Source organism: Trifolium pratense, linkage group LG1 (genome assembly GCF_020283565.1).
Source record: "Trifolium pratense cultivar HEN17-A07 linkage group LG1, ARS_RC_1.1, whole genome shotgun sequence".
NCBI lineage: Eukaryota > Viridiplantae > Streptophyta > Magnoliopsida > Fabales > Fabaceae > Trifolium > Trifolium pratense.
In genome coordinates, this window is record NC_060059.1 from 28,783,051 (window position 1) to 28,808,125 (window position 25,075).

The following is a 25,075-nucleotide window of genomic DNA, read 5'->3' on the forward strand; positions in this document are numbered from 1 at the left end:
TTTGTTTGAGTAGTTTGGTATGTAAGAAAACGTTTGGAATTCAAATAGTAGACAAGTGAGGTTGGATCATCGGAACCACCTAAGCTATAGTAATCACATGCAATCAATTATATCGTATTGAATCACTCAAGCGTTACAACTGGATCAACAATTTGGTGAATCTCAATCTCTTGATAAATTCACCCTATCCTTTGTCGATACTTCTCCGATCTTTCGGATGAAAGCTACCGACAACGGAGTAATTGAAAACGCGTTGATCGTGTGCTACACTCTATGTTTCAATCTCTCGACCGGAAACACTCAAATGCTTCATGAATTCATGTCGGATTCTAACTCATATTCTCATACATAATTATAATCTAAGATCATTGCAAAGTTGATCAAAATTTGAAATGCATTAAGTAAAGTCATTCATGAAACAACACTTTTAAGAGAGATTCAATTCAATACTTAAGATTACATCAGATTACAAGCTAAAGTTTCATCCCTAGATCCAACCTCTATAAGGGATTTAGCTCCTCATAGCTTCTTGATTCAATCCAAGCTCCAACTTCATGGTGAAAGCTCCCATGCTGCTGAATCCCTTGAATCTATCCACTGGAATGCAGGATCAGACCTAAATTCTTGCCCAAGATATCTGAAATGTAGTGATGAACTCTGGATTTTTGAACCCCTTTCCAAAAATTGAAATTTCCTTAAATACAGATCGCAACCACGCTGCGCGTGGTTGCTGAAATTAACACTTCGCTGCGCGTGAGATGGACTACGCCCCCAACGTAGTGCAATTTTCTCCTTCACACCGCGCGTGATAGATCTCACGCCGCGCGTGACTAAGTCAGTGAGCAAGTTCATCTTCAGGCAGGGTATTACGCCGCGCGTGGTTGCCTTCACGCCCCCAGCGTAGTTGATTTCTTCCTTCACGCCGCGCGTGATTAAGTCAGTGGCAATTCTTCATTTCTAGCAGGGTATTACGCCGCGCGTGATAGCCATCACGCCGCGCGTAATAGAAGCAGGGGAAATTCTTCTTCTAGCTCAGGCTACTACGCGGCGCGTGAAACAGCCACGCCCCCAGCGTAGTGCAAAACTGTATTTTTCTGCATAATTTCCTGCTTTTCTTATAATCCAAGTAACTTCAATTCTGAACTGATTTCTCTTGTTTATTCACTAGAAAACCTCTAAAAAGAGTCTAATGTCCCTCAAATAAGCATGGATATAAAAGTGTGACGATACGTCATCGCTAAAGAGTAATTGCCATGAAATTATACATTTAATATAACACTTTAGGCTTAATTTTCTGTTGTGCCATTTAAATCTGATCCATAGGGTTAAAAAAACCAAAAAAAAAAAAAAAATTCTGATCCAAGTATCCAACATGTTTCTTGTTGACAAACTGATTCACAAATTTAATTACCATTAATGAAGTATAATAACAAATTTTAAAAACACTTTAAACACGGTATACTCAAAGGCATCCATATCCTTCTTTACTTGCTCCGTTGATTATTAATGAAATGCAATAAACTTATTTCCGTAGAAAAATGCATCAGAAATGACTCCATTTTACATGTATTTCTTGCATCTTGAAAGAGGAGAACCACACAAGCACTTATTATGCGAGTACGATTTCCTACCCATGGCCTGCACAATACCACCCTTTGGAATCTCACCACAAAGTCTATTGTAACTCACATCCAACCATTCTAAATTCGTCACACCTTCGGGGAGTTTCCCATAAACCTGATTATGGCTCACGTCCAAATGTTTTAATGTCTTAGGAAACTCTAGTCGTCCCATATCAAACACAAGCATGTTCCAAGAAAGGTCGATTGTTTCAGTCTTTTTCGCGAAACCAAAAAACATGGAGGCATCACCTTCAAACCGGTTATGAGACAAGTCAACAACCGAGGAGTTCAACCTTGCCAACGAAGAAGGGATTGGACCTGTTAACTTGTTATTTTGAAGGTACATTGCTTCAATATTAACCAAGTGGAAGAGGTTCGGGGGAAGTTTCCCAGAGAGGTGATTCTCGGAGAGATCCAAGAACGTAAGGCTTTTCAATTTGGCTATGTAGTTTGGTATTGCGCCTGATATGCCGGTTTCACTGATTGTGAGGGATTTGAGATTGATGAGTTTGGTTATAGACTGAGGGATTGAGCCAATGAGGTTTGGTAACTTGTATAGAAGTATGTGCTCCAAGGTAGGTAGGTTACCAATAGAAGGCGGAAATGTAGAAGAAAGTTCATCGTTGGCTTCCAAAAGTAGAGAGTAAACACGGTTACTAGACGGTGCGCAAATAACACCGTACCAACTAGAGTCGTCACAACAATTAGTTTGTGGATTCCATGAAGAGAGAAGAGTTGGATTGTTGAGTTCTTTCTTGATTTGTAGAAGAGCTTTTTTATCTTGAGGGTGGCATCCTTCCGAGAGTGAAGATGTAACATGAGAGAGCAATATCAAAAGAAGAAACAACTTAGTTGCCATTTTCTTAATTGGTTTTATTGTTTGATTGTGTTTTGGATTTTTTATTAGAAGTTTGTATGGTTTATATAATAGGTAGGATTCATACATGTGAGATGATATGTCATAGTGGTATTTATGCAAGTTATAATGTTAGAGTAGTCAAAAACAAGTGAGATTATTGCTCCTTGTATATGATTATTTGTTAGTGTCAATTATGCCAGTCAAAATAAAGGTATAATAATTTATTTTTTTTGAAGAAAAAGGTATAATAAAGTTAAAGTCAAAATATAGGTGATAAATCAGCTAGCTACATATACAGTTTTTTAGTGTTTTCGATCCATTTGCTAGATATACAGTATTTTTTTGATAAAAAAGGTTACATATAGAGTTTTAGCTTAGGGGTGTAATCAGTTCAATTTTGAGCGGTTTTTTTTATTAAAAAATGTTTGAACTAATGAAATCTTCGTTGGTTTAGTTTAGTTTAGTTATTAATGTTTTTTAGAACTAGATTGGTTTGGAAACTTAGGAATATCAAAAGTGTCGATAAAACTAGATTGTAAACCAGTGGTGGATGACAGTATTGATAGTGGTGGATGACATTATTGATAGTACTAATTATCATACTGAGGTAGGCAACACTTTGCATAAGTGTAAGATGTTATTAGATAGTTTTTTAAACTTTAAGATAAAGTTTCATTCGGAGACAAACAAACTTTGTTGCCTATAAGTTAGCAAGAATGTAAAAAAAAGAAAGAAATAAAACCGAACCAAATTAAATCGGTTAATTTTTAGATGGTTTGGTTTGTCAATTTTGATTTTTTTTTTCTTTTCAGAACCACATATACCTCTAATTTTAGCAAACCTAGAAAATGATTCTTTTTGTGAGTCAATATTTAAAGGGCACCGACTTGATAGATTAATTTCTATAATTTTTTTTCCTCTATTGTAGTCATATCAGACTCAGGGCCCGTTTGACCTAACTTTTTTTAGAGCTTATGCAATATAAATTAGATTTTATGTTATTTTATAAGTTCACACTAGTGAAAATTATATTTTTACAAGCTATTTTATTATAAACTAACTTGAAAAACTTATAATAATATATAAAAATTGCATTTGCTGTTTGCATAAGCTCTAAAAAAAGTTGGGTCAAACGGTCCCTCAATAGATTAATTTATATTATTGTGTATAGAAGATATATGTAAAAAAAATAAAGAATAAAATGAGGGTGATGATACCACAAAGTTGATTCGTACTGCCCATCAGCCCATCATATAAAAATAAAATTATTCTAGAGGTTTAGAACCAATAGTTCATTATCAAATGGATTTTCACATTCTAAAACTCTATCCGAGAGTTATCAATATTTATCAAATCTATTCCTGTCTAACGGAACCCTGGTGGCTCAAATGACAAAGACATTGTTGAGAAAAAGATGGCTTGAAAGATATTTCGGGTGCTGATTTCACTCCATAAAAGGTGTATTATGCTAAAAATAGAATGTGAAGAAATATATGAACCTAAGTCAATTATCGTTAAGATGATCCAAACATTTTCTGTGTCCACATGTTTATAAATTGTTGAAAAATCTCGATACTCGAAAATTGCTTAAGTATCGCATCAGACACGTATCCGACATTGATATACGTGTCCCATACTCGAAAATTGGACAAGTATTTTGGTAAAAACCCTTCATACTTTGCATGAATGTCACTACGAGTGTAGCATATGTAATTCTTTTTTTGTCTTATCTATTTGTTTTGTTCAAATTGATAAATTAGTTATTCAACTTTGATCCATTACAAAATTTAATCAATGACTTGGACGTCACATTATAAATTTCGATGCACAAATAAATTGTTTACGTTGACTTTGTCACTTTTGTAAGTATTTTTCTGTTTATGATATTATCTTAGAATCTTAATAAATGATAAGTTTCTTTGCAGATTCAACCTACTTAATTTTAGTGATATATAATTGATATATGTCTTTTGTTAAAAAAAAAAAACTTCTCTCAACCATTCCAAGCTCAAAGGGCACAACTTACAAACAAATAGTGTCACATGACAAATTAAAGAAAATAAAAATACTCATACATTGCTGAATAATTATTGTTAAGAGTGTCACATGATGATCACTATAATTGAAACAATTAACTCAGATTTATCTATCAATCAAACTCTACAAGAAGTGCAAATCCATACACCAATGATCACTTGCAGCTTGGAAGAGGAGATCCACACAAGCACTTGTTATGAATGAATGAAGACCCATCAAAAGTATTGAAATATCCAACCTTTGGAATCTCACCACACAATCTATTGTAACTCACATTCAAGAATGTTACATTTTCCATTCCCATAGGAAAATTACCATAGATCTTATTATGACTCACATCCAATGTTGTTATTGTTTTAGACAACTCAATTTTTCCAAAATCAAACTCAAAATTGTTTCCCGAAATGTCTATTACCAATGTCTTTTTATTGGAACCAAAAAGCATAGAAGCATCACCTTCTAACTTATTATAAGCCAATTCAACAAGGTAAATATCTAAATTAGCCAATGAAATTGGGAGTTTCCCCGAGAGATTATTGTAAGAGAGATCTAAAGCAGCTACGCCGCTATTATTGAAGTAACCATACGAACGAGGGATTGAACCTGTTAACTTGTTGTTGTTAAATAGAATTCCGGAAAGACTGGGTAATTTATATAGTAAAGGTGGTAATTCTCCGAAGAGGTTATTATGTGAAAGATCCAAATTAACAAGGCTTTTAGATTGGGCCGTGAATTTTGGTATTGGGCCTGTAACGCCGGTTTCACTAATTGTGAGATATATAAGTCTAGTGAGTTTGGTTATGGACTCTGGAATTATGCCGGTGAGATTTGGTAAATCGTAGATAAAAAGAGACTGTAAATAAGATATGTTACCAATCGAAGGAGGGAATCGAGAAGTAAGTGTTACATTCGAGATACTTAGATCAGTGACACGATCATTTGTTAAGGATGAACAAGAAACACCAAACCACTTGAAGTTGCAACAATCAGTGTGTGGTTCCCATGAGGATAGAAAGGTTGGATTGTTGAGTTCTTTTTTGATTTGGAGAAGAATTTTTTTATCTTCTGGATGGCATTTTGAGAGAGAAGATGTTGCTTGAGATAGCAATATGAATATGAGAAACAAGTTACTAAAAGTGTTCATTGTTTTGGGTTTTTGTTGGTAAGTTTTGGATTGTGATATGAGAATTGGATGGGATTTCTTTGGTTTATATAGAGCTAAGATTCGGATATATAATATATTCTAGTAATTGATGGCTAGTGGCTTGCAAGTTGCCATGCCATCATGGGATGCCTAAAAAAAGTAGTAGTAGTCAAAACAAGTCAGCTAGCTCATTGGTATACAACTTTATAGTAATTATTTTTTTATGAATTTTTTTTAGTACACGTTTTATTTAGATATGTATCGATATATTCGTTGAGGTGGATAATTTTGATATTATCATAAATAGTGTATTAATTTTTTCTATATTAAACATTATTTCTGGATTTTTCAAAACTATTTACCACAACAGTGTTACGGTGTACTACATATTCAATTCAGATTTTATTTTTTTTGTTACATGAAAGAAAATATTCAAATCAAATATGTACGAGAGTGTTCATCTTATTTTATTTTATGGTATAACAAATATTCTTACATTATCTTCAATTGCTGGTAAGATGATACCGCTTGACCGCGAGTTTGGATTTTCCATTTTCAATTATTTCTATTTCCTCTATTACTATATAGTTTTGGAATATAAATATAAAAATATGATATTAAATGAGGTTGAATCATTTTTATACATTTCAAAATATTTTAAAATTATAATATGCTTAAATGCAGTTTTACCCCCTATTTTGAAAAATGCGGAATTTTAATTGGACATACCTTAACTAAAACGGTAATTAATCTCTCTCTATAACTCCAAATTTGGTGGGGTTTGATTATGTGGAAAGCTAAATCGATTACGGTCGTTTCGGTAACCGTTTTGTGAATTATTGATCCAAATTGAGTTCTGTGCAAAACTTTGAACTTGAGGCTCAGAAGCAGATTTTATGCAGAATTTTGGTGGGGGACAAAATCCAACAAATTATAAAATAGAGGGGGTAAAATTCCGCATTTTAAAATAGGAGAGATAAAATTCCGCATTTTTCAAAACAGGGGGTAAAACTGCATTTAAGTCATTATAATAAAGTAAAAAATAAAAATAATTAAAAATGGAGAGGATGAGCTCCTTGGCCGCAGTTTAAAACTTTTGTACTTTTGGTAGATGGCAAAGTCAAACTTGTGATGCCTATTAATTGAATAACAGATAACAGATTAACTTGTTATGGTGGGCGCATCTCTTATAAACTTTATAATAATGTCCCGTAATTCCATCTATGTGAAGGCAAAACTTTAGGGGGAAAAAGCATAGATAATATTATAGGACAAATGAAAATCTAAAATGTTGAATCCGATAGCAAGTAAGAAAATAATTAGATAATTTTCATCTAATTAATCTATACATAATAGTAATGTGATTATACTTTTGGAGGCTATAATAAAAAGATTCACTTTTACTTTTCAATTCATTGATTGGAAGAAGCTTTATATTATTCTCGTTTAAAATTTCTATAGTTTTCATAAACGAAATTTATTTAAATTTAGTGGAAATGAAAATGAAATTAAATAGTCAAAATACCTCTAATCATTACTCGAAGATTGTTCTTGCTTGAGGATTAATTTTGCTTGCAGATGTTAAGGCTCTTCTAAATATTCTACAGTCTCACTTTAATGTTGTAAATTTTACTGAAAGAGATAGATGACAGGTTTGAGGAACCAAACCAAAGTATTTAAGAGAGCGTGATATTTTTAAATCGATCTAAGTTCAACCCATAGTGTGATAATATACAACTATATAATAAAACCCACTTTGGTTGGTCTAATGGTATTGATTTAAGACCTAAGAGTGTGCTCCTTCTTAAGATTTCAGATTCGATTTGGGTAGTCTAATTTAACTTCTTAAAAAAAAAACTAAACAATAATTAATATTTTATACATCTTCTGAATATTTTATTTTTATACTATATATGTAGTTATTTTTATTTAATAATAATAACTACGAAAACAATATATTATTTTACTATTATTTAATTATTTTATTAGTTATTTTTATTATCTTATTTGTTTAATTTCATCAGCCATTTTTGTTACTATTACTTGTATTGTTTGGTTAAAACTTATAGGCCACATTGGTCAAAGTCAAACCAAAATATAAGCCCATTAGGTTTTCTATATGTAAGTATGTCCCTGCGTCAACAATACAACGCCGTCAAAGGTTTCTCTCCTTCTTCTACACAGTGTCAATTTTAGTCTTCCCTCGATTCATATTTACATATCTAAGAGATTGTGACATTTCTATGACCATCCCAATTCAACTTTCATTAGGATATGAGAAAAAGAGGTATGTTTAAATCATTTCTATCTCTTTGCTCATATATGTATTTTAGATCTGGACCACTCAATCAAGATTTGATAGTGCATATTGCTACTTCGTGTTTTAGATCTAATTTTGAAAACGAAGTACAACATGTTTTGATAAGATCAATGTGAATTGGGTGAATATATGTGGTTACCTTGACAGTACAAAATTTGTTTTTTGATTTTCTTTAGGTAGAATAAATAAAATCTTTATTGTTTCATAGGTTTTATCGAAAATGAATGGTCTACATCTACATAATTATATTGTTGTGTATCTAGATCTCTTGATTAAGATAATATAGTATGTGTATTGCTACTTTGTATTTTAGATCCACTTTTGAAAAGAAAAAAAAAAGATATTTGAATAATATTGAATAATTGTTATCTTGAATTCGTGGTTATCTTGACTACAGATAATCAGTGTCCAGTTTTACTTTAGGTAAAACAAATAAAAATCTTTACCGTTTCATAAGTTTTATAAAAAAAATCGAGTGTATTTAATTTATACAATTATAGTGTATATTGTCATTGAAATTTAAGATTTTTGGTTAAAATCAAATGATTAATGTGGTTGTCTTGACAATATTACTTAGATTGCAGTTTCACAATTTTACTATTTTTTAAAGTGAATTATTCGATTAAGATCGGATTATGTATATATTACAAATCCATGTTTTAGATATTCTATTGAAATGAAATAAAATTAGATATTTTTCGCTAAATTGAAAAATATGTAATTTTATTTTGATGATTTATTGACTATGGCATTTCATGAAGATAAAGGGATAGCATTCTTAATGAAATTCTAAGGGAAATTGATGGCAGGTGTGATAAATTCGTGCTTTATGGCAATTAGAATTTAGAACCGTTACCAAAGGTTTTATATGTTCAACATAAAGAAAAATCAAACATAAATTCTTTTTTCTTTTTTTAACAAAATCAAACAAAAATTCTTTGAAATCAAGATAACTATAAATAAATGTTGTTAATTATCATATAAATAACAAAGAAAAATGAGAAAAATAAGATAATTTTCCTCTCAGAACTCCTTGATGTACAAATAAATTTTTTTTTTTTTTGTTGACAAAATCAAACATAAATTCTGTGAAAATAAATTTATTTTTTTCAAGGAGAGACACACCTTCTCATTCAATAACAGAGAATATATATTGCTGCCAAAATGTTTGATCAAAATAAAGATTCTTCGCTGTCACAAAAGCAACATACCGTTGTCGTAGTAATCAAACCATGATAAAAAATAACATCAACATTGTATTTGATCCATCCTTTCATAGGGTTCTCCCACCTCGAACCATGCTGAACCAATGTGTAATTATTACAGTCTTGCTGCAAGCTTGCCACACACTAAAATATTGTTGTCCAATATGAAGTATATTGAGAGTATGATCAATTTTTAGGTAAATTTATTAGCAGCGTAATGGTACCATTTGATATATTTTGTGAAAACTAAAAGTGATTTCACGCGGCAACAGTGCATCGCAGCAACCACAATGGACACAATTTATAACCATGATTGTGATCTACCTACACAATAAATATTAAATATGTTCTTAGTCTATAAATGAAAATTTGAAGATGTTTTCTCTTTAGGCCTTATGGTTCTTTTTTTCCTTGGATTTTACTTTTTTGCTCTTCAATAAAAACTTCGGTTGCTACGAACCGAATTTTTTTGCCTTGAAAAAAAAATTTGGTTTTTGTGTTAACCGAATTTTCTCTGAATTTGAACTAGAAAAAACTTCGGTTTCTGCGAATCGAAGTTTTTAGCAAGGGCAAAATTGGAATATTTGGGGGTATAAAAGATACATGGGAGGCCTAGAGAGAAAACATCAAATTTGAAACCCCCGCCGGGTTTAGGCCCTTTTTGTAACCCAAAAATAAATAAATTAAAACCCTTTTATTTTTTATTAGCTTTTACCTTCATTCAATTCTTAACTATATACATAGCTTAGTGGTAGCTTGGAGGTGCTGAATATAGATGACTGAATGTCAAGTTGGTTGGAGATTTTTAGTGAAGTGCTAATTGGGAAACCTCTTTGGTAAAACTATTGGGCGTTCATTCTAGTAAGTTTAATGAGGAGATGATTAAAATTAATCTCGTGAAGATTATCTGTGTGAGTGTGAGACTAAGTATTACAAGAATAAGTGATAATCTCTACGTGTGGTTCAGGAGATAGATATTATGAATAATGCTAGCAACACACTATTTAACAAACACACTCTAACACATTCTCTTTTATTGGTTGAAATTCACATGGGTCCCATAAAAAAATGTGGACCCATATAATTTTTATGGGACCCATATAAATTTTAACCAATAGAAGAGAGTATGTTAGAGTGTGTTTGTTATTGTTATTGGAGTGTGTTGCTAGCACTCCTCTACATAGTATAGACATAGAAATCGATTATTACTTTTTTTTTTAAGGAAGAAATCGATTATTACTTATTCATATAATATCTAGATCTTCTAGTTACTTAAAAATAGGACCTAAATTTATTGCGATGTCCTGAGAGAATATAAGTTTTTTAAGATATTAGTGTAAATGTGTAATAGATGATCTAGGAACTTTCAAGGAGTAGTGTTTGATTGATAGAACTCTTGGTTGGTGCTTTAGAGACGTGCGAACGATATAAATTTTGTTTTTTAACGGTAAATATATTATTATTAATAATCGATTTCTGCACAAGATAAACAAAGATCGAGAAAAACGATATGAATTATGTGAATAATGCATCGTGAATTATGTGAAATGTGTTAATACATTTTTCTACTTAACTATTACAGAGTTCGAAAGAAATGTGACATGTCTTGAACGAAGGTCACAAAAATACCTCCAAAATTAAGATAGAGGAGATAATCTAAGTAATATTCTTTATTGTTTTATTTTATTTCATTACCATCATTTTATATATAGTACAAAATCTCTATTGGAAGGTCCTTAAAATTATTACAGAAAATATAAAAAAATATATATATAATTATTGGATCTTAGACAATAACTAAACGATTACTCATTGAATAGAATTAGGGTAAATCATCATCTTCATCAACACATGCACATCTGCTGTTATTAATACACTTTGCAACATAACCTTTAAAGCACATAGCTTTTGGACAATCATCGTCTTCACTACATTCATTAAAAGCTACAATAAAAAAAGAAAAATGAAAATATAAGAATGTTCAAAAAAAGAGAAAAAAAAAAAGATTATACAAAAAGCTATGAAGAAAAATTAAAAAAAAAATACAAAATAATGACTTACCATGAACATTCGTTGCAATAATAAATATGGAAATAAAAATGATTATAGCATAAATAAACTTCATAGCTTTAGCCATATTTTTATCCCTTTGTATGGAAGAAATAGAAAATTATTTGATCATTTTAAAACATATAAAGCTCGGGTTGTCTTTACATCAAATTAATAGTGTTTAAAACTTAAAAATGTGAAAAAATACTTCCTAAATATAATTAGAATCACTATTAAACGTCTCTTAGTGACATTCATGTGTTACATTTGTCCTTTTAACACACTTAAGAAGGAGGTATATAAATCTTGCCAATCATGAGAACTCATTATTTTTTAACCACCTTTTCATTATTTTTTAACCTTAATTTCATCATAAAAAGGTGAAAAATACAAAAAATAATAATAATATAGTTTTTTTTATAAAAAAAATTGAATAATAATAATAATATAGTTAGACCATGGCAAAGTTATTTGTAGAAAATATTCATCGTTGAGGTGAAAACATTTTTGCATAGAATTGATTGCATATAATATTAAAATTTTGAGATATATTGACATGCTTACTCACATTGACACACTCCTTCATTCCATATGTCGTAAAATTGTGGATACTGGATATGTTTATTATTTTTTTTAAATGGACTAAAATTCAATACTCTCAAGGTCCAAGGTATCAAACTCTAATACATATTATTAAGTATAGGATAACTACTCCAAGACAAGGACTCACATGTCCTTGGGGGCACATGACCTCAATCAATAAGAATCCAACACAATACTAAAATTTAGTACTATGCTGGGCTCCACCAATGTAGTCGAATTGTCATTATGCATATGTTGGAATTTAACATATTAATCATAGACCAATAGATACAAGTTATAGCATATTATTGTTCTATTGAAATTGAATGATGAACAGATTGTACCTTTAAGATTGTAGAGACAGAGACAACCAGAGAATGAGAGGCAGAACACATGAGAGGATGACTACCCTCATGATCATCCTTTTGCCACACATGAATTATTTGATGGGACAATAATTTTATAGCCAAATGGTTGAGGGTAAAAACCTCTCACTGGACTTAATTGAATGGTACAAAACAACCCATCACTGTCCATTTAGAGACAAAAGCTCAATCAAATAATTCATCAATACGTGCTTAATAATAATGGACCATAGTTTATATTAATAATAATTTATTAATTAAATAATTAATCCAACAACATACTCATATAAGGTTGGCCTATAAATACACATACACCTCTAAACCCTAAGGTACGCATGATTCACCCAATTTTCTTAGCATTTACTCGTTCAAATGCTGACTTGAGTTTTGGAGTGCTAACACTTTTGCATATACCTTTCTCCTCCGTGCCTGAAGCCTAAAACTACCATATCAACCACATTATCACACCATTAGAGATATCCCGTTTTGCCCACCATAATAGTGGTGTCGTATGTGGGCTTATATAGTTGAGTTCATTAACTACCCCGTGGCCATTTTGCAGATGGAGAATTGACATCCCCGACCCATTGAAAACAGCCCTTGGATTGGACAACTAATATAATATACCTAGTAGTAGCTATATATTACTACACCAAATGGATAAAGGCAAAAGCGTTAGTCAGTATCACGACAACAAATATCATTAAATTCTTCACAAGGAACGTCCTCACTAGGTTTAGAATCCCAAAATCTACGGTAACTGATAATATGACACAATTCGCTAACAATAAGATGCAAAAACTGCTATTGTTCCATAAGTGATTATCATTGTTCCATAAGTGATTTTGCATTTAGATGGTGTCTCTTTAGACAGATATTATAAAAACTTCATCTCATCATTAGTTACTTGTAAACACCTTAAATCTTCTTTGGGTTTAAGGAAGCATAATTAGTAGGTAGTTTTTAGGGTCTATGTATATCAGGTTTGTGTGCATGATTTGAGAGGTTATCTCAGATTCGCAGACACACTGTTGTAAGGTTTATCTAGATCTGAAAGGGTTTGTGCATAATTTGGGAGGTTATCGCAAGTATATATATATATATATATATATAGTGAATTCTCACATATTGTGAGGACCAGAGTAGCCCACTTCGGATGAACCACTATACAAACATACACAGAAACAATTTTATTCTTTATCACACTTCGGAATCATATCTTCAAGATTGATTCATTTGTTTTGGAAGTTGAGAAACAAATTTAAAAAAGGTCACAATTCAAATCCTCATTTCTTAGGACCATTATCACATTATTTTTTTACTTCAATTTTTTTTTGAACAAGCCAAAATGAGATATATTAACTAAATCAGCCTCCCTGACACAAGACGTATCGAGGTAAACTACAAAAGTTTACAAGAAGAGTCAAACAATAAAAAACATATACAAAAGTCATACAAGGCCCAAACAAAGTAGAGGACTAGACCACCAGCTATGGTAGTTTAAAGCTAACGTAATACTCGTCGACTTCAACCACCTAAATAAAAACAACTTGATCTTGTCCATTTTTACTTCAGAATTTGCATCACCTCTCTCTCCCTCCTCTTTATCTCTCTCAATTTATTAATTTCATTCTCTCTCTCTCTCTCTCTCTCCCTCTTAATTTGTTTATTATTTTTTAAAGAGGAGAGAGATTAAAATTAAGAGAGGAAGGAGACATACGTAGAGAAAATGAGAAGGAGATGATCCAAGTTCCTGAGGGTAAAAGTTTTCTACGTTGATGATGTGTTTAAGATTGAATTAATGAAAGGTTAAAATGTGCTTCTGATCCTTGTAAAGTTAGCGGATTTGAGTTTTAGTCCCTATAAAAAAATTCTTCCAATTTTGCCCCTAACATTTTAAATTACTTTGGTTTTATTCCTTAATGTGGCCATGTTAGCATTTTGGACCAGTGTCACGTGTTCAAAGAGCGTTGACTTGACAAATTACAAGGACAAAAACCAAAATTCGTACAAATTATAAGGACGAAAACCAAAATTCGCTCAAATTATTGGGACGAAATTTAAAATCCAGAAATGTGAAAAACCCATTGTCCAATTCTTCATTTTCTACCATGCCACCACCATCATTAAAGAAATTTTCTCACTTTCTTTAACCCGAAAACCCCATAAATTCTTCAATACAAAAAATGTTCTCTTCAAAAGATCATTTTTGAAAGATAAAAAAAAACTTATAGTATCATTTTTGAAAAATCTTACAATGTCTTCAACAATGTTTTCTTTATGATAAATTTAATTTCTCTTTCCCATTTTTATCATAAAAATCGGAGTTTGTTTATCGGAATAATGTAAGAAATTAAGGCACCATAATATAATCATTGTGTTGATAATTGATGTTGAGAAGTGACAGAAGGAGAAAATTTTGTTTTTATAACACTAAATAAGTAAAGAAAACTAAACGAAATTTATAAATTAAGATTAAATATGTTTCAAAATTAATATAAGGATTTATAAAAAAAAAATGAAGAATATATGAGATTTGTAGTTTGAAGAAGGTGAAAAAGAGTTATCCATTGGTGGTGGCAAGGTAGAAAAGGAAGAATTTGGAGCATGAGTTTTCATATTTATTAATTTTAAATTTCATCTCTATAATTTAAGTGAATTTTGATTTTCATTTATGAAATTTGTGCGAATTTTGGTTTTCGTCTCTGTAATTTGCCAAATCAGCGTCCTCTAAACACGTGACAGTGATCTAGTAAGTAGACTCTGACCATCTCAATGTTATTGTGTGACATGACCACATTATTAAAAATTAAAACCAAAATAATTTAAAATTACAAGGGTTAAAATTCAAATTCGCTAACTTTAAAGGAAAAAAAACATTTTACCCTTAATTAGTTTACTGAATTAAAGAGAAAGAATTTCACGTGGCAAATTATGGTACACGCGATTGATCAGACGGTGGAGACTTGGCCCAAGTCACCGTGACAATCCGGATCCCACCCTTACACAGCCTTGTGATTTCCCGCCACAACAGAGCGAATCTCCTGCCTGCGCTAATATCAGAAGAAGAGAGAAGTTCGACGACGAAGCCGGTAGCCACCGTGTTTAATCGAATGGCTCCTTCTTCTCCGATCAATACTGCTTCGCAACCGCCTTCAACCGCAGAGAATGATATTCAGGTTCTTTTTCCCCATTTCACTAATACTATACATTATCACATTCCATTCCTTTCTAGGTCATCTACTTAGGGCTTCTTTGGATAATCAACTTATTTACAAAAGCGATTTTTATTGAAAAAGATAAAATAAATATAAATTGTTTTAATATATCCTACGAGCTATTTTCAAAAGCTAAATTGGAGAACTTGCGAAAATAAGTTGAAAAAAACTTATGAAAATTGTCATAAGTTGTTTTCATAACCTAAACAGTTTCACAAAACAAAACTTATGTCAATAGATAAGCTCAAATAAGTCAATCCAAAAGGGCCCTAATTTGAAGCTTCAGTCTTAGTTTCTATTATGTCTATTGGTTAATGGCATTCATTATGAAATCAAACCAGTGTTGTTAATGGCAGCACCATAAGAGCAAATTGCGCAATGTCATGTTTATTTTTACCTTCTTGCTACTACTAGCAGAGTGCTGATTCAATCCTTTTTTAATTTTTTTTTTCTTTCTTTTTTGTGGTTTGATAGCCATTCTTTGTACTACATAAAGCTTCACATCGACGGAAAGATAGAACGCCAGTCAGACAGGGAAAATATCGCAAGAGAAATGAGGTTTCTCCTGAATTGCCACAAAGTTCAAAGAAAGGAGAAGAAAGTACAAATGAAGAATGTGATCGCCGTTTCTGTCAGCAAATGCAGATTGAAGCTTTTGATATTGTTTGGACAAAAATCGAATCTACCATTAAGGTCATCTATTTATCTTCCCCAGAGTCTTGTAACTTAATTACATTGTTTTCTGTATACTCGTATAAGAACTAGAAATTATCGAATAGTTTTATTTCTATTGCAGGACGTCTTGAGAGACCTTAATGCTAGTGTTTTCAATAATATACAACAATGGGTTCTGGAGGGCTACAATACTACTAGATTAGTTGGAGAACCTAGCATTGCTGAAGCAACTAGGTCTTTTCCTGTTCTAAATAATACTACTCCTGGGAAGTTGTACACTGCATTAGTTATTACAAGTAAGTGTTTTCACATCTTCGGTAAATCCTGTGAATGCATTGATAGTCAACCAATTCTACAAACATGCAGCACGATATCCTGAGATTGAACTATGATTGGCAGGAAACATAGAGTTTGTTGATGATATAGTGACATTTGAAGAGCTTGGCATTTTCTTGAAGTCCCATGGATGTCATGTGGCTATGCTTTCATCAATGGAGTTTTCACTAAAAAATGGAATTGCTGGTTGCTTGAAAGCTTTATTGCGAGAGTTTCTAGGAGGTTCTTTCGACGTGGGTGCTCTTTCGATAAACTTATTATGTATAACTAAATTAATTCTATCTACTGACACCGTCTCCTTTACTTTTTCATTTTCTCAATTCTGTTGTTAAGCAGTCAGCCGATCTATCAACCTTAGCATCATGGTATAGAGAACAAGACAACTACAATAAACCATTAGTACTGATTGTTAATGATTTGGAAAGGTGTTGCGGATCAGTCTTAACTGATTTTATCCTGATGTTGAGGTATGTTTTAAGCATCTTTTGCAAGTGTATTTGCATGTATATTTGTAACCTCGTTTGAATCTGTGCATCTTGAATGTTTTTGCTTATTCTGAAGCTTTGGTCAACCATGGTGGAGGTCTCACCATGTAAAGTAACAACCAAAGTATTTTTCTATAGTAGGTCGGGTTTATTACATGAATTCTATGATATCGTTGTGTTCTTTCAAAAAGCATTTACTACTTATTTATGGTTGATATAGTTCATTGTAAATTGTTCTGTAAAAATAAGTTTATTGTATGTATATTGCTGACATTTGGAGATTGTAATTATTTGTTTATTTATTTTAATGTAGATGTAGATTATAGTGGTATTGATATGAATTGGCTTTCATCTTCTTCAATTTTGTAGTGAATGGGTTGTCAAGGTGCCAATCATCTTAATATTTGGAGTTGCAACGACAGTGGATGCCCCAAGAAACATTTTTCCATCTCATGCTCTTGAGTGTTTGTGCCCTTCTACGTTTATGCTTGTAACACCAGCTGAGAGAATGGATGCAATTGTTGTGGAAGTTCTTGTAAAACATTGCACCACTTTTAATATCGGTCATAAAGTGGCACAGTTATTGAGAAACTACTTCATCAACCAGGATGGGACAGTAACATCTTTTATAAGAGCTTTGAAGGTTAATGATGCAAATTTTGGGTTATTTACTGTTCTTTGTATTGCCATTTTATGAATTACATAGACGGTGAATTATCTTTCAGGTAGCATGCTTATTACACTTCTCTATGGAACCTTTGAGTCTCATACATGGGAGAATTCTTGTTGAAGATCAGGTCTGTCTTAAACTCCTTACTATTTGACTCACTTTCCTTAGTTTGCTCTTGAAATATTTCACACATAAATAGGGGTCATTTAGCCCAAGCTAGTCTAGTTTTAGGGTCGCAATTATTTGAATTTATATATTTAGGATCATTTAGCCCAAGCTTGTCTAGGTTCTTAATGTCTGATCCGTGCTCTTGTAACTAAAATTTAAATTTAAATATTTCAACATATGCAAACATGTACTTCATCTTTTGATTAATTGTTAAGGATAACACTATAAGTTTCAGTACTAAGAGGGGGGTTGTCAAAACAGTACTCCCTGATGTGTCGCAATAAAGTCGAATCGCGGCAGCTCCGAGCCATAAGTAATATATTTAGTTGTACAGTTTATGCATGCAACTTTTTCCCAAAACACTTCTCTTTACTTCCATGATCCATCGGCTTAAATCATTGCTAATATGTGTTCTATAATATATTTGATAAAAAACTTGACTTGAACTTTTCTTGCTCAATATTTTAATAAACTCTTACCATCTTATTCCTTTTATATTATTGTTTTAATGGTTGGTTGAAAATGGTGTCTCAGGATGCAAAATCTGGATTATCACCGGAGACTATGTCGAAATACATGGATGAACTTCCATCATATGCAAGGTATTACACTTTACAGATCTTCAGGTTCTAATTTAGATTTTTCTTAATGCAGATAACAATGAGTCTACCTTTTGTTGGTTGAAATTATTTTAGGAATAAAATGGTTGATCAGACTAATAAGAGCATGGCTGAGGGTTTGTCAGAATTGGTGACAGTGCAGAAACTATGGAGCACTGTGGTTCTAGTAAGATTTAGTAATTGCTTTTAAATAGTTGTGCACTCATCTTCTGTTTTTATTGGTCAGATTCCGCTTCTTTTATCAATTGATGATAGTCTAAACAATCCCAAGTAGCTTCCACTACATTTTATAATATGGACATTCACGTAGTTGATTGTAAAATTGAATTAAAATGCACCATAGTTATTTTAATGATGTTTTGAAATAGAAATCTTTTAATACTAGTGTGCCGATCTTGAATTTTATTTTTGTATGTTTAAGGTTCCATGTCTCCGACTGTTTGCTTTGATGATGGATTTTTGTTGTTTATCCCCATTTTATTATCTGCGTTAATGTTGAAATTCATTTCCCAATAAAAACGTTATCTTTTCCTAATGAAATTTTTGGCAAAATGTGACTGAGTTGTAGTTCATCATACTGAATTTTTCTTTTGTCCAGTGCCTATATGAGGCTGGAAAATATAGCAGAGTGCGGCTGCTGGATTTGTTTTGTGAAGCACTCAATCAAGTTTTGTACCCATCAAGGGATTCTGTTTGTCATACGAGGGATGAAAAAGACCATGGATTGCCCTCAACAAATGATCCCTGTCAGCAATATTCCATCTTGCAAAGTGGAGGTTTTATTTGCCAGATAGCACGCAGAGTGAGGTAACTAGGAATATGATACTTGCTTTCTTTTATTTACCTTAAGAATCTTGTTGATGCAAAACAATATCTGCTCTTAAGAGAAAGCTAGTAAGGAGAGCCCGTGCGATGCAATGGTAAATCATGCATAGGAGACTAATATAAATATTTACTATTGAGTAATAATACTATTTATCTCATCATCTAAGATTATTTATATATAAGAGTTGAAAAATGGGCATAGTAGAAAGACTAACAGTTTAATATTTGCATTACAATAGAAGTATCAAATATAAAAGTTTAATATTTGCATTAAAATCTTAAACAGCAATGAAGGTAGGATAGATAGATAAGCCATAAATGTCATAAAATAATGTATCCAAAGCATACAGTTATGAGCTACCTCCTTATATTACTACTGCAGGAATATTCCAGTGTCTGTATTTGATAGTTGAAGTGAAATTGGATAACTATAACAACCGAAAAGAAGAGCAGGATTCCAAATAATGCCAAACCAAAAATTATAATGTCTTAACTAAAGCCCAAATGATAATCATCGAAATCAAATTGCTATTTTCCTTCCTTTTTTATTTGTCCATCTAAAGCTTTCTTGGGGAACTTTAACATCAACTTTCTAAGTATGACTATTATAGATATCTGTAGACTTCTGATTTAAAATTATTCAGGGATCTCCCTCCAGGAAAGCTAGATCAATTGATTGATAGTTGGGAAAAAATTACTGCAGATATTTCAGAGGTATTTTACACATGAATAGTTGTTTCCTTGGAATTTTATTTTCTTGTAGAGACCATGATATGGAGTAATTTGGATCCTGTTTTCTAATTAAGCTGTTTACCCAAATGCTCCTTAATAAAACTAGTTATGCGGGACCAATCATTCCAGTATTTCAGTGACTAACATCAACAATGTTTTGATTTTAAATTTATTTGTTTTTGCGTGGAGGTTTTTTTTTTTTTTTTCTTTCCGGGGGAGGGGGGGGGGGGGGGGGGGGGGGGGGGGGGGGGACTACAATTTATTGTTTTCTACTCAAAAACTTAAGATACTTGGTTCAGGAATGATTGTATTTACTTTTTGGGTAATCTACATTTTCCCAAATAGAAATTTAGGAGTTCTACAGGCATGAAAAGAAGGAGCTCCATGAAGTTGCAAATAGGTCAGTGGCATAGGATTTGCTAGAGACCGTGTTGTTCTAAACAAAATGGGTGAAGCTACCCCGACGAGCATGGCTACTCATTGGATGAGAATAAACTGTAGAGGCATAATATCATGAAATTAAGTGTTTCATCTACACAACGGAGTCAATTTTATATAGGCTCAACACAACAAATACAAAATAAATATAGGAGATGGCATACGATATGATGTGACATGCCTGTATGATAATCCTATAAAATATATACAAACATCATAATATATGTCCCGTATTGTGCAACTTGATTGCTGATCAAAGGTAATCATTACTGAATAATGATGATTTCTTGCAGATTCATGAGAAACTGAAAATCTTGCAATCGTCGGTAAGTTTTAAAGATGGAAAGAGTTCACGCAGGAGCTCCAAGGACATTTCCAAGTAATATTCTAGTTCTCTACTTAGTTGTTATTTCATGATAGATCTTAGTTCAATTGTAGATATTAACTGGTCATGGGGTTCAGGTACTTTCTTCTTTGTTAAGGGTGACAAAATTAAGTCATTGAAATGGAGTGAATAGTGATTCCCTGGCCTAGGAGATGGATTCCTCAAAAGATAAGAATAAAATCAGAAGAAATAACTAATGCATCTTGTTTTTTCAAAATGGTATAATTTGAAAAATATATTTTCTAAAATGATTTTTTTTTTTTTATGTAACAGTAGTAGTTGAATTATAATACAACATAATGAGGAATGGATGCATAGTTAAGGGCTGAAAATGAACAAACCAATCATCCTATTAATATAGTAAAATTGTTAGGGTTAAATATGTTTTTAATCCATAAAAAGTCTCGACCTTTCGAGTTTAGTCCCTCAATGAAATTTATTCACTTTTAGTCCTTGTTTTGGTGGAGTTGTTGAGTAAGTAAATTATATTGGAGAGTAGGGATGTTCTTGAATTAATCCTGAAGCATGTACATATTTGGTACCCTTATGTTACATTGAATAGAGGCATTCAAATAAAAAATTTCTTTCTGCTTATCATTCATATTTTATTAAATTGAAGCTTTTCTGAACAAAAGCTAACAAAAGGTGTATCAAGGAAAATCCATTGTTATCGTCATAATTTGAAGGCATAACTATGCTTCATTTATGACATATATTTGCATTTTTGGCTTCTTTCTGGCTAGGTTCATCACGTGCCACTTGGAGATTACTTTTGTTATACATGAGTGAGACCAGTGTTGTCGTGCGGCATAGTAGTGTAGCAGAGTTGTCCCTTGCTGGTACAAACCATGCAATAGCATAACACTTTAGTCTTGTTGCTGTAGCAGCTGCAATAGAGGCCAAAATAGCGGGTAATGTGGCTGATATAGCACCACACTTCATGATGAGATCGAAAATTCCAAAAACCCTTAAAATTTAAATGTTAGAAATTTTTTATTGGTTATTTTAGGAATTTTGCAACTAAAACATCATGACAATGTTTGGGCTTCTCTCATTCTGTCATTCATGCTATTTTATTTCACCCTCTCACTGGTCAATCACAGCTTGTTATTGATTGAATTTTTATATATTTAGTAAAATTTATATAAACTGTAAAAGAATTCCAAGATGGTGGTCATCTCGCTATCTCATTGTAGCGTTTTATGGCCACTTTCTGCTCTCCATTATTTAGGATTAATAACCCTGAGGCTGGAAGGTTCTTATGAGATGTTGTATTGTCTTTTTTGCTTTGGTAGTCACTTGTCAAGAAGGATTTCTTGTAAGACACTTACAATTCTCTTTCTGCTAATGAAGTCTTTTTTGGTTTTTCCCTAAATGATTGCGTCTGATTATTTATATTTTTAGGAGATCTGTGTCCAAAATCATTGACAAGGAATCAAGATTGTCAAACTTGCAAGCTATCGCATTTCTTGACGATTTAGTTAGGTAATGTTTTTTTTTTTGACACAATAGTTAGGTAATGTTTAATATTGTCACCATGTTTCATTTTTTGTATTGCTGATTATTAAGTTAATCTTCCATTTTTCTTAATGCCGATTATTAAGAACTGTTACTGCTCATTCTTTTTCATGAAGCAGAAATTATTTGAAGCCCATTGAAGGAATGCCTTTCCATGAAATTTTCTGCTTCAACAATGTTGAGAAGCTTCAATTGGTAAGAGATCAATAGATAATTTTCCCCATTGTATGGACATTCTATTCACTTGACCCACTGAAGAACAGTGGAGTTTTATCTTGGAATCTGATAATTACATTTAGACGATAGATCATAACTCTGACTAACTTATGAGTGGCTACAGTTCATCGCACTCTTACTTGCAGTGGGGTATAAGGTGTTAATGCTTTATTTGTTTGTTCAGGAGTGCAGCTTAGTTACACTTGGCAATAACCTTGACAAAATAAGAAAATAAATCTTACAAACTGAATGAATCTATGTTTTTGCAAGATAATATGAATGAATGTATTTGCTTCACAATAAAGTTTTTCATAACGCTGCTCTACTACAGGAAACAGGATGGCTGTATGTGATATTTTCAGATATATTAGTAACTGAGAAAAATTGGATGTTTTCCAAATAATTTAATCCGCAAATTTAAGCAACTACATATGATATTTTCATGCTCATTAGCAGTCATTCAAATAGGTTCCTTATACTTAAGGTGTACTTTTGAAAGAGAAGGGGATAAGCGATGTAACAGTTAGGAGTTGTTTTAGAATAACAAACTGAACATAAGATAATAAGTGGTGTAGCAGATAACAGAATGTATATAAGAGGGAAAATAAAGGATTAGAGAGGCGCATATTGTAGGCTGGGAGAGATTTGGGGATCTTGATTTCCCTAAAAGCTTTATTTTCTCTTCAAGCAAGTGGTCCCTTTTGTTCAATAAATGAAGTTTCCTTGGTTGGTATTTTTTTTCACTCTTGATATCAGTTTACTGTATTACGTTGACTTAGATTGCTTACCTTGAAAATGGCCATTTTGGATACAGACCATTATTTATATAACCCACAAAAAATAAGATATCGTTCGTGCATTTTTTCTTTATTATGTATGAGATTTATAGTGCAATTGGGTTAAATAAAGTTTAAAACACTATAATAGTATCTTTATAATCTATTTTGTTCTGCAGTTTTAATTAACTTCTTGCTTGTATAGGTTTTGATCGGAGATCCAAGGAGAAGGATTCAAGTCGATCTGTTGGATTTCCATGATATTTTAGGATGTAGTTGCTGCAACAAGAGTGGCAAGGCCCTATTGCCATCCATGCATGATTCCTCAATTATGTAAGTATATCTATTATATAGGGCTTGCATACATACCACTTTTTCAAAATTTTGATGATGTATGTTATCCTCTTTGCTCAGATAGTTATCTCCATGTTTTTAATAACCCAACTATTGTTTGGTTGAGCTTGTATTCGTTGTACTTGTACCAGATTGTTAGGTACCGGGTTTGTGCCCCAATAAATGTGTTGGATAAATAGGATAAAAAATACATATACAGGGAGCCAAACTAAAATCAAGTTAGTGTCATTCACTCTTTAAATTGCCCAGCTTCTCTTTACCATACCATAAATATCTCAAAACTCATTGAGATATTTGTAGAGGTCAAAGGGAGGAAAGAGAGAATACATGGTAGTACAGGGGTGCTCAAATCCAAACTGATCCAAATGAAAACCGCAAACGATCCAAAAAAACCGAAAACCGCAAAAAACCGAATATTTTTGGATGTGTTTGGATGTACATGGTAGTACTGAAGGTTATGGTGTTATCTTGCTAAAATTTTCCTTTGAACCATTGAATCTCATATGAAACTTTCTAGCGTTATCTCCTTTCACATGTTTAAGCATCAGACAATATATGAGTTGACATTTTTTTACAGGTACTCACTAGCTCAAGAGCATGGAGATCTTATCAATCTTCATGATTGGTTCCAGTCATTTAGAACAATTGTTCTTCAAAATACAAATAAACGGAAACAAAAATCGAAGAACACCCCCTCATCAAAGAAGAGAAAAGAAATGAATGAATCTGGAGACCAAAATGAAGCCTCAATTCAGTATCCTTTATATTTTTCATTTCACAATAACATGATAGGATGAGGCATTACTAAAGCTATAGCGATTGCAATGCATTTGGTTATATTTGTCACAACAATCCTTAACTTTGGTTTGTCATAGAGCACGATTTTGCAGGGGAGTTACAGAGCTGCAAATCACTGGGCTAGTTCGAATGCCTAGCAAGAGACGTCCAGATTTTGTACAGAGAATAGCATTTGGCATTTGAATACAGAATTCACTTGTGTTTTTTTTTATTTTTTTTTTATATTGAAATGTAATATAATTGGTTTGGTATATTATATAATTATTCAAGGTCTAATATGGTAGTCAATTGAAAAAGAAGAAAGGTATAACGGGAAATAGAGACAGAGAGAATTGTCTGCATGTTACTAAAGATTTATGAATATTATCTTTTTGCAAGTGTTAACTGTTAATTGAGCTTATTGACAACAGTGTGGTTAGCTCCAACTCCAACATTGTCAGCTGTTTTACTTTTACCTACCTTGGACCTTCGAGATACTGCTTTCTTTGATTATATTTACAAAATAGACAAAGGAAATTTAAACACTAAATGCTATACATCTTGATGATTAAAATTAGACGATATAAAATGGTTTAAAGATTGCACAAAAAAAATGGTTTAAAAAATTAATCATTTTATAGATAGTAAATTTTATAGATTATATAAAATGATGAAATCCTATTTTTTAAAATTAACTAT

At 32.1% G+C, this 25,075-nt stretch overlaps 3 protein-coding genes and 1 long non-coding RNA gene across 5 annotated transcripts; 1 reads left to right on the top strand and 3 right to left on the bottom strand.

The window, feature by feature from the left end:
- Positions 1-1,355: 1,355 nt before the first annotated feature.
- LOC123897003 (polygalacturonase inhibitor-like) lies at positions 1,356-2,551 on the bottom strand. Its single transcript, XM_045947481.1, has one exon. The coding sequence runs from the start codon at positions 2,479-2,481 to the stop codon at positions 1,561-1,563; it is 921 nt and encodes a 306-aa protein (XP_045803437.1). The 5' UTR covers positions 2,482-2,551; the 3' UTR covers positions 1,356-1,560.
- A 1,908-nt stretch (positions 2,552-4,459) lies between these two features.
- Positions 4,460-5,710, bottom strand: LOC123924067 (polygalacturonase inhibitor 1-like). The gene has a single exon (XM_045976835.1). It carries the CDS (start codon positions 5,660-5,662, stop codon positions 4,673-4,675), a length of 990 nt encoding a protein of 329 aa, XP_045832791.1. The 5' UTR covers positions 5,663-5,710; the 3' UTR covers positions 4,460-4,672.
- A 2,072-nt stretch (positions 5,711-7,782) lies between these two features.
- Positions 7,783-24,774, top strand: LOC123904728 (origin of replication complex subunit 3). Of its 2 annotated transcripts, none has more exons than XM_045954357.1 (18): positions 7,783-7,949; positions 15,139-15,362; positions 15,876-16,094; positions 16,198-16,372; positions 16,476-16,645; positions 16,746-16,879; positions 17,267-17,540; positions 17,623-17,694; positions 18,270-18,337; positions 18,431-18,521; positions 18,954-19,162; positions 19,825-19,894; positions 20,644-20,729; positions 22,140-22,220; positions 22,373-22,448; positions 23,451-23,578; positions 24,177-24,353; positions 24,475-24,774. In XM_045954357.1, exons 1-18 carry the CDS (start codon positions 7,937-7,939, stop codon positions 24,578-24,580), a joined length of 2,373 nt encoding a protein of 790 aa, XP_045810313.1. In that variant the 5' UTR covers positions 7,783-7,936; the 3' UTR covers positions 24,581-24,774. The 2 variants fall into 2 exon arrangements, with proteins under 2 accessions (XP_045810313.1, XP_045810319.1); XM_045954363.1 differs by having other exon boundaries at positions 7,784-7,949; positions 16,749-16,879.
- LOC123904762 lies at positions 10,790-11,566 on the bottom strand. The gene is made up of 2 exons (XR_006808272.1): positions 11,249-11,566; positions 10,790-11,131 (listed from the first exon to the last, which is right to left on the bottom strand). It is a non-coding gene; the product is annotated as an uncharacterized LOC123904762 (long non-coding RNA).
- Positions 24,775-25,075: the final 301 nt, after the last annotated feature.

What these genes read in the sequence shown, in the direction of transcription:
- LOC123897003 (XM_045947481.1), bottom strand. Translation starts at nt 2,481, where the DNA reads ATGGCAACTAAGTTGTTTCTTCTTTTGATATTGCTCTCTCATGTTACA.
- LOC123924067 (XM_045976835.1), bottom strand. Translation starts at nt 5,662, where the DNA reads ATGAACACTTTTAGTAACTTGTTTCTCATATTCATATTGCTATCTCAA.
- LOC123904728 (XM_045954357.1), top strand. An exon ending in TATGGAGCACTGTGGTTCTA is followed by an intron (nt 18,522 to 18,953) that starts GTAAGATTTAGT and finishes TCTTTTGTCCAG; the next exon opens with TGCCTATATGAGGCTGGAAA. An exon ending in AGCTCCAAGGACATTTCCAA is followed by an intron (nt 20,730 to 22,139) that starts GTAATATTCTAG and finishes TTATATTTTTAG; the next exon opens with GAGATCTGTGTCCAAAATCA.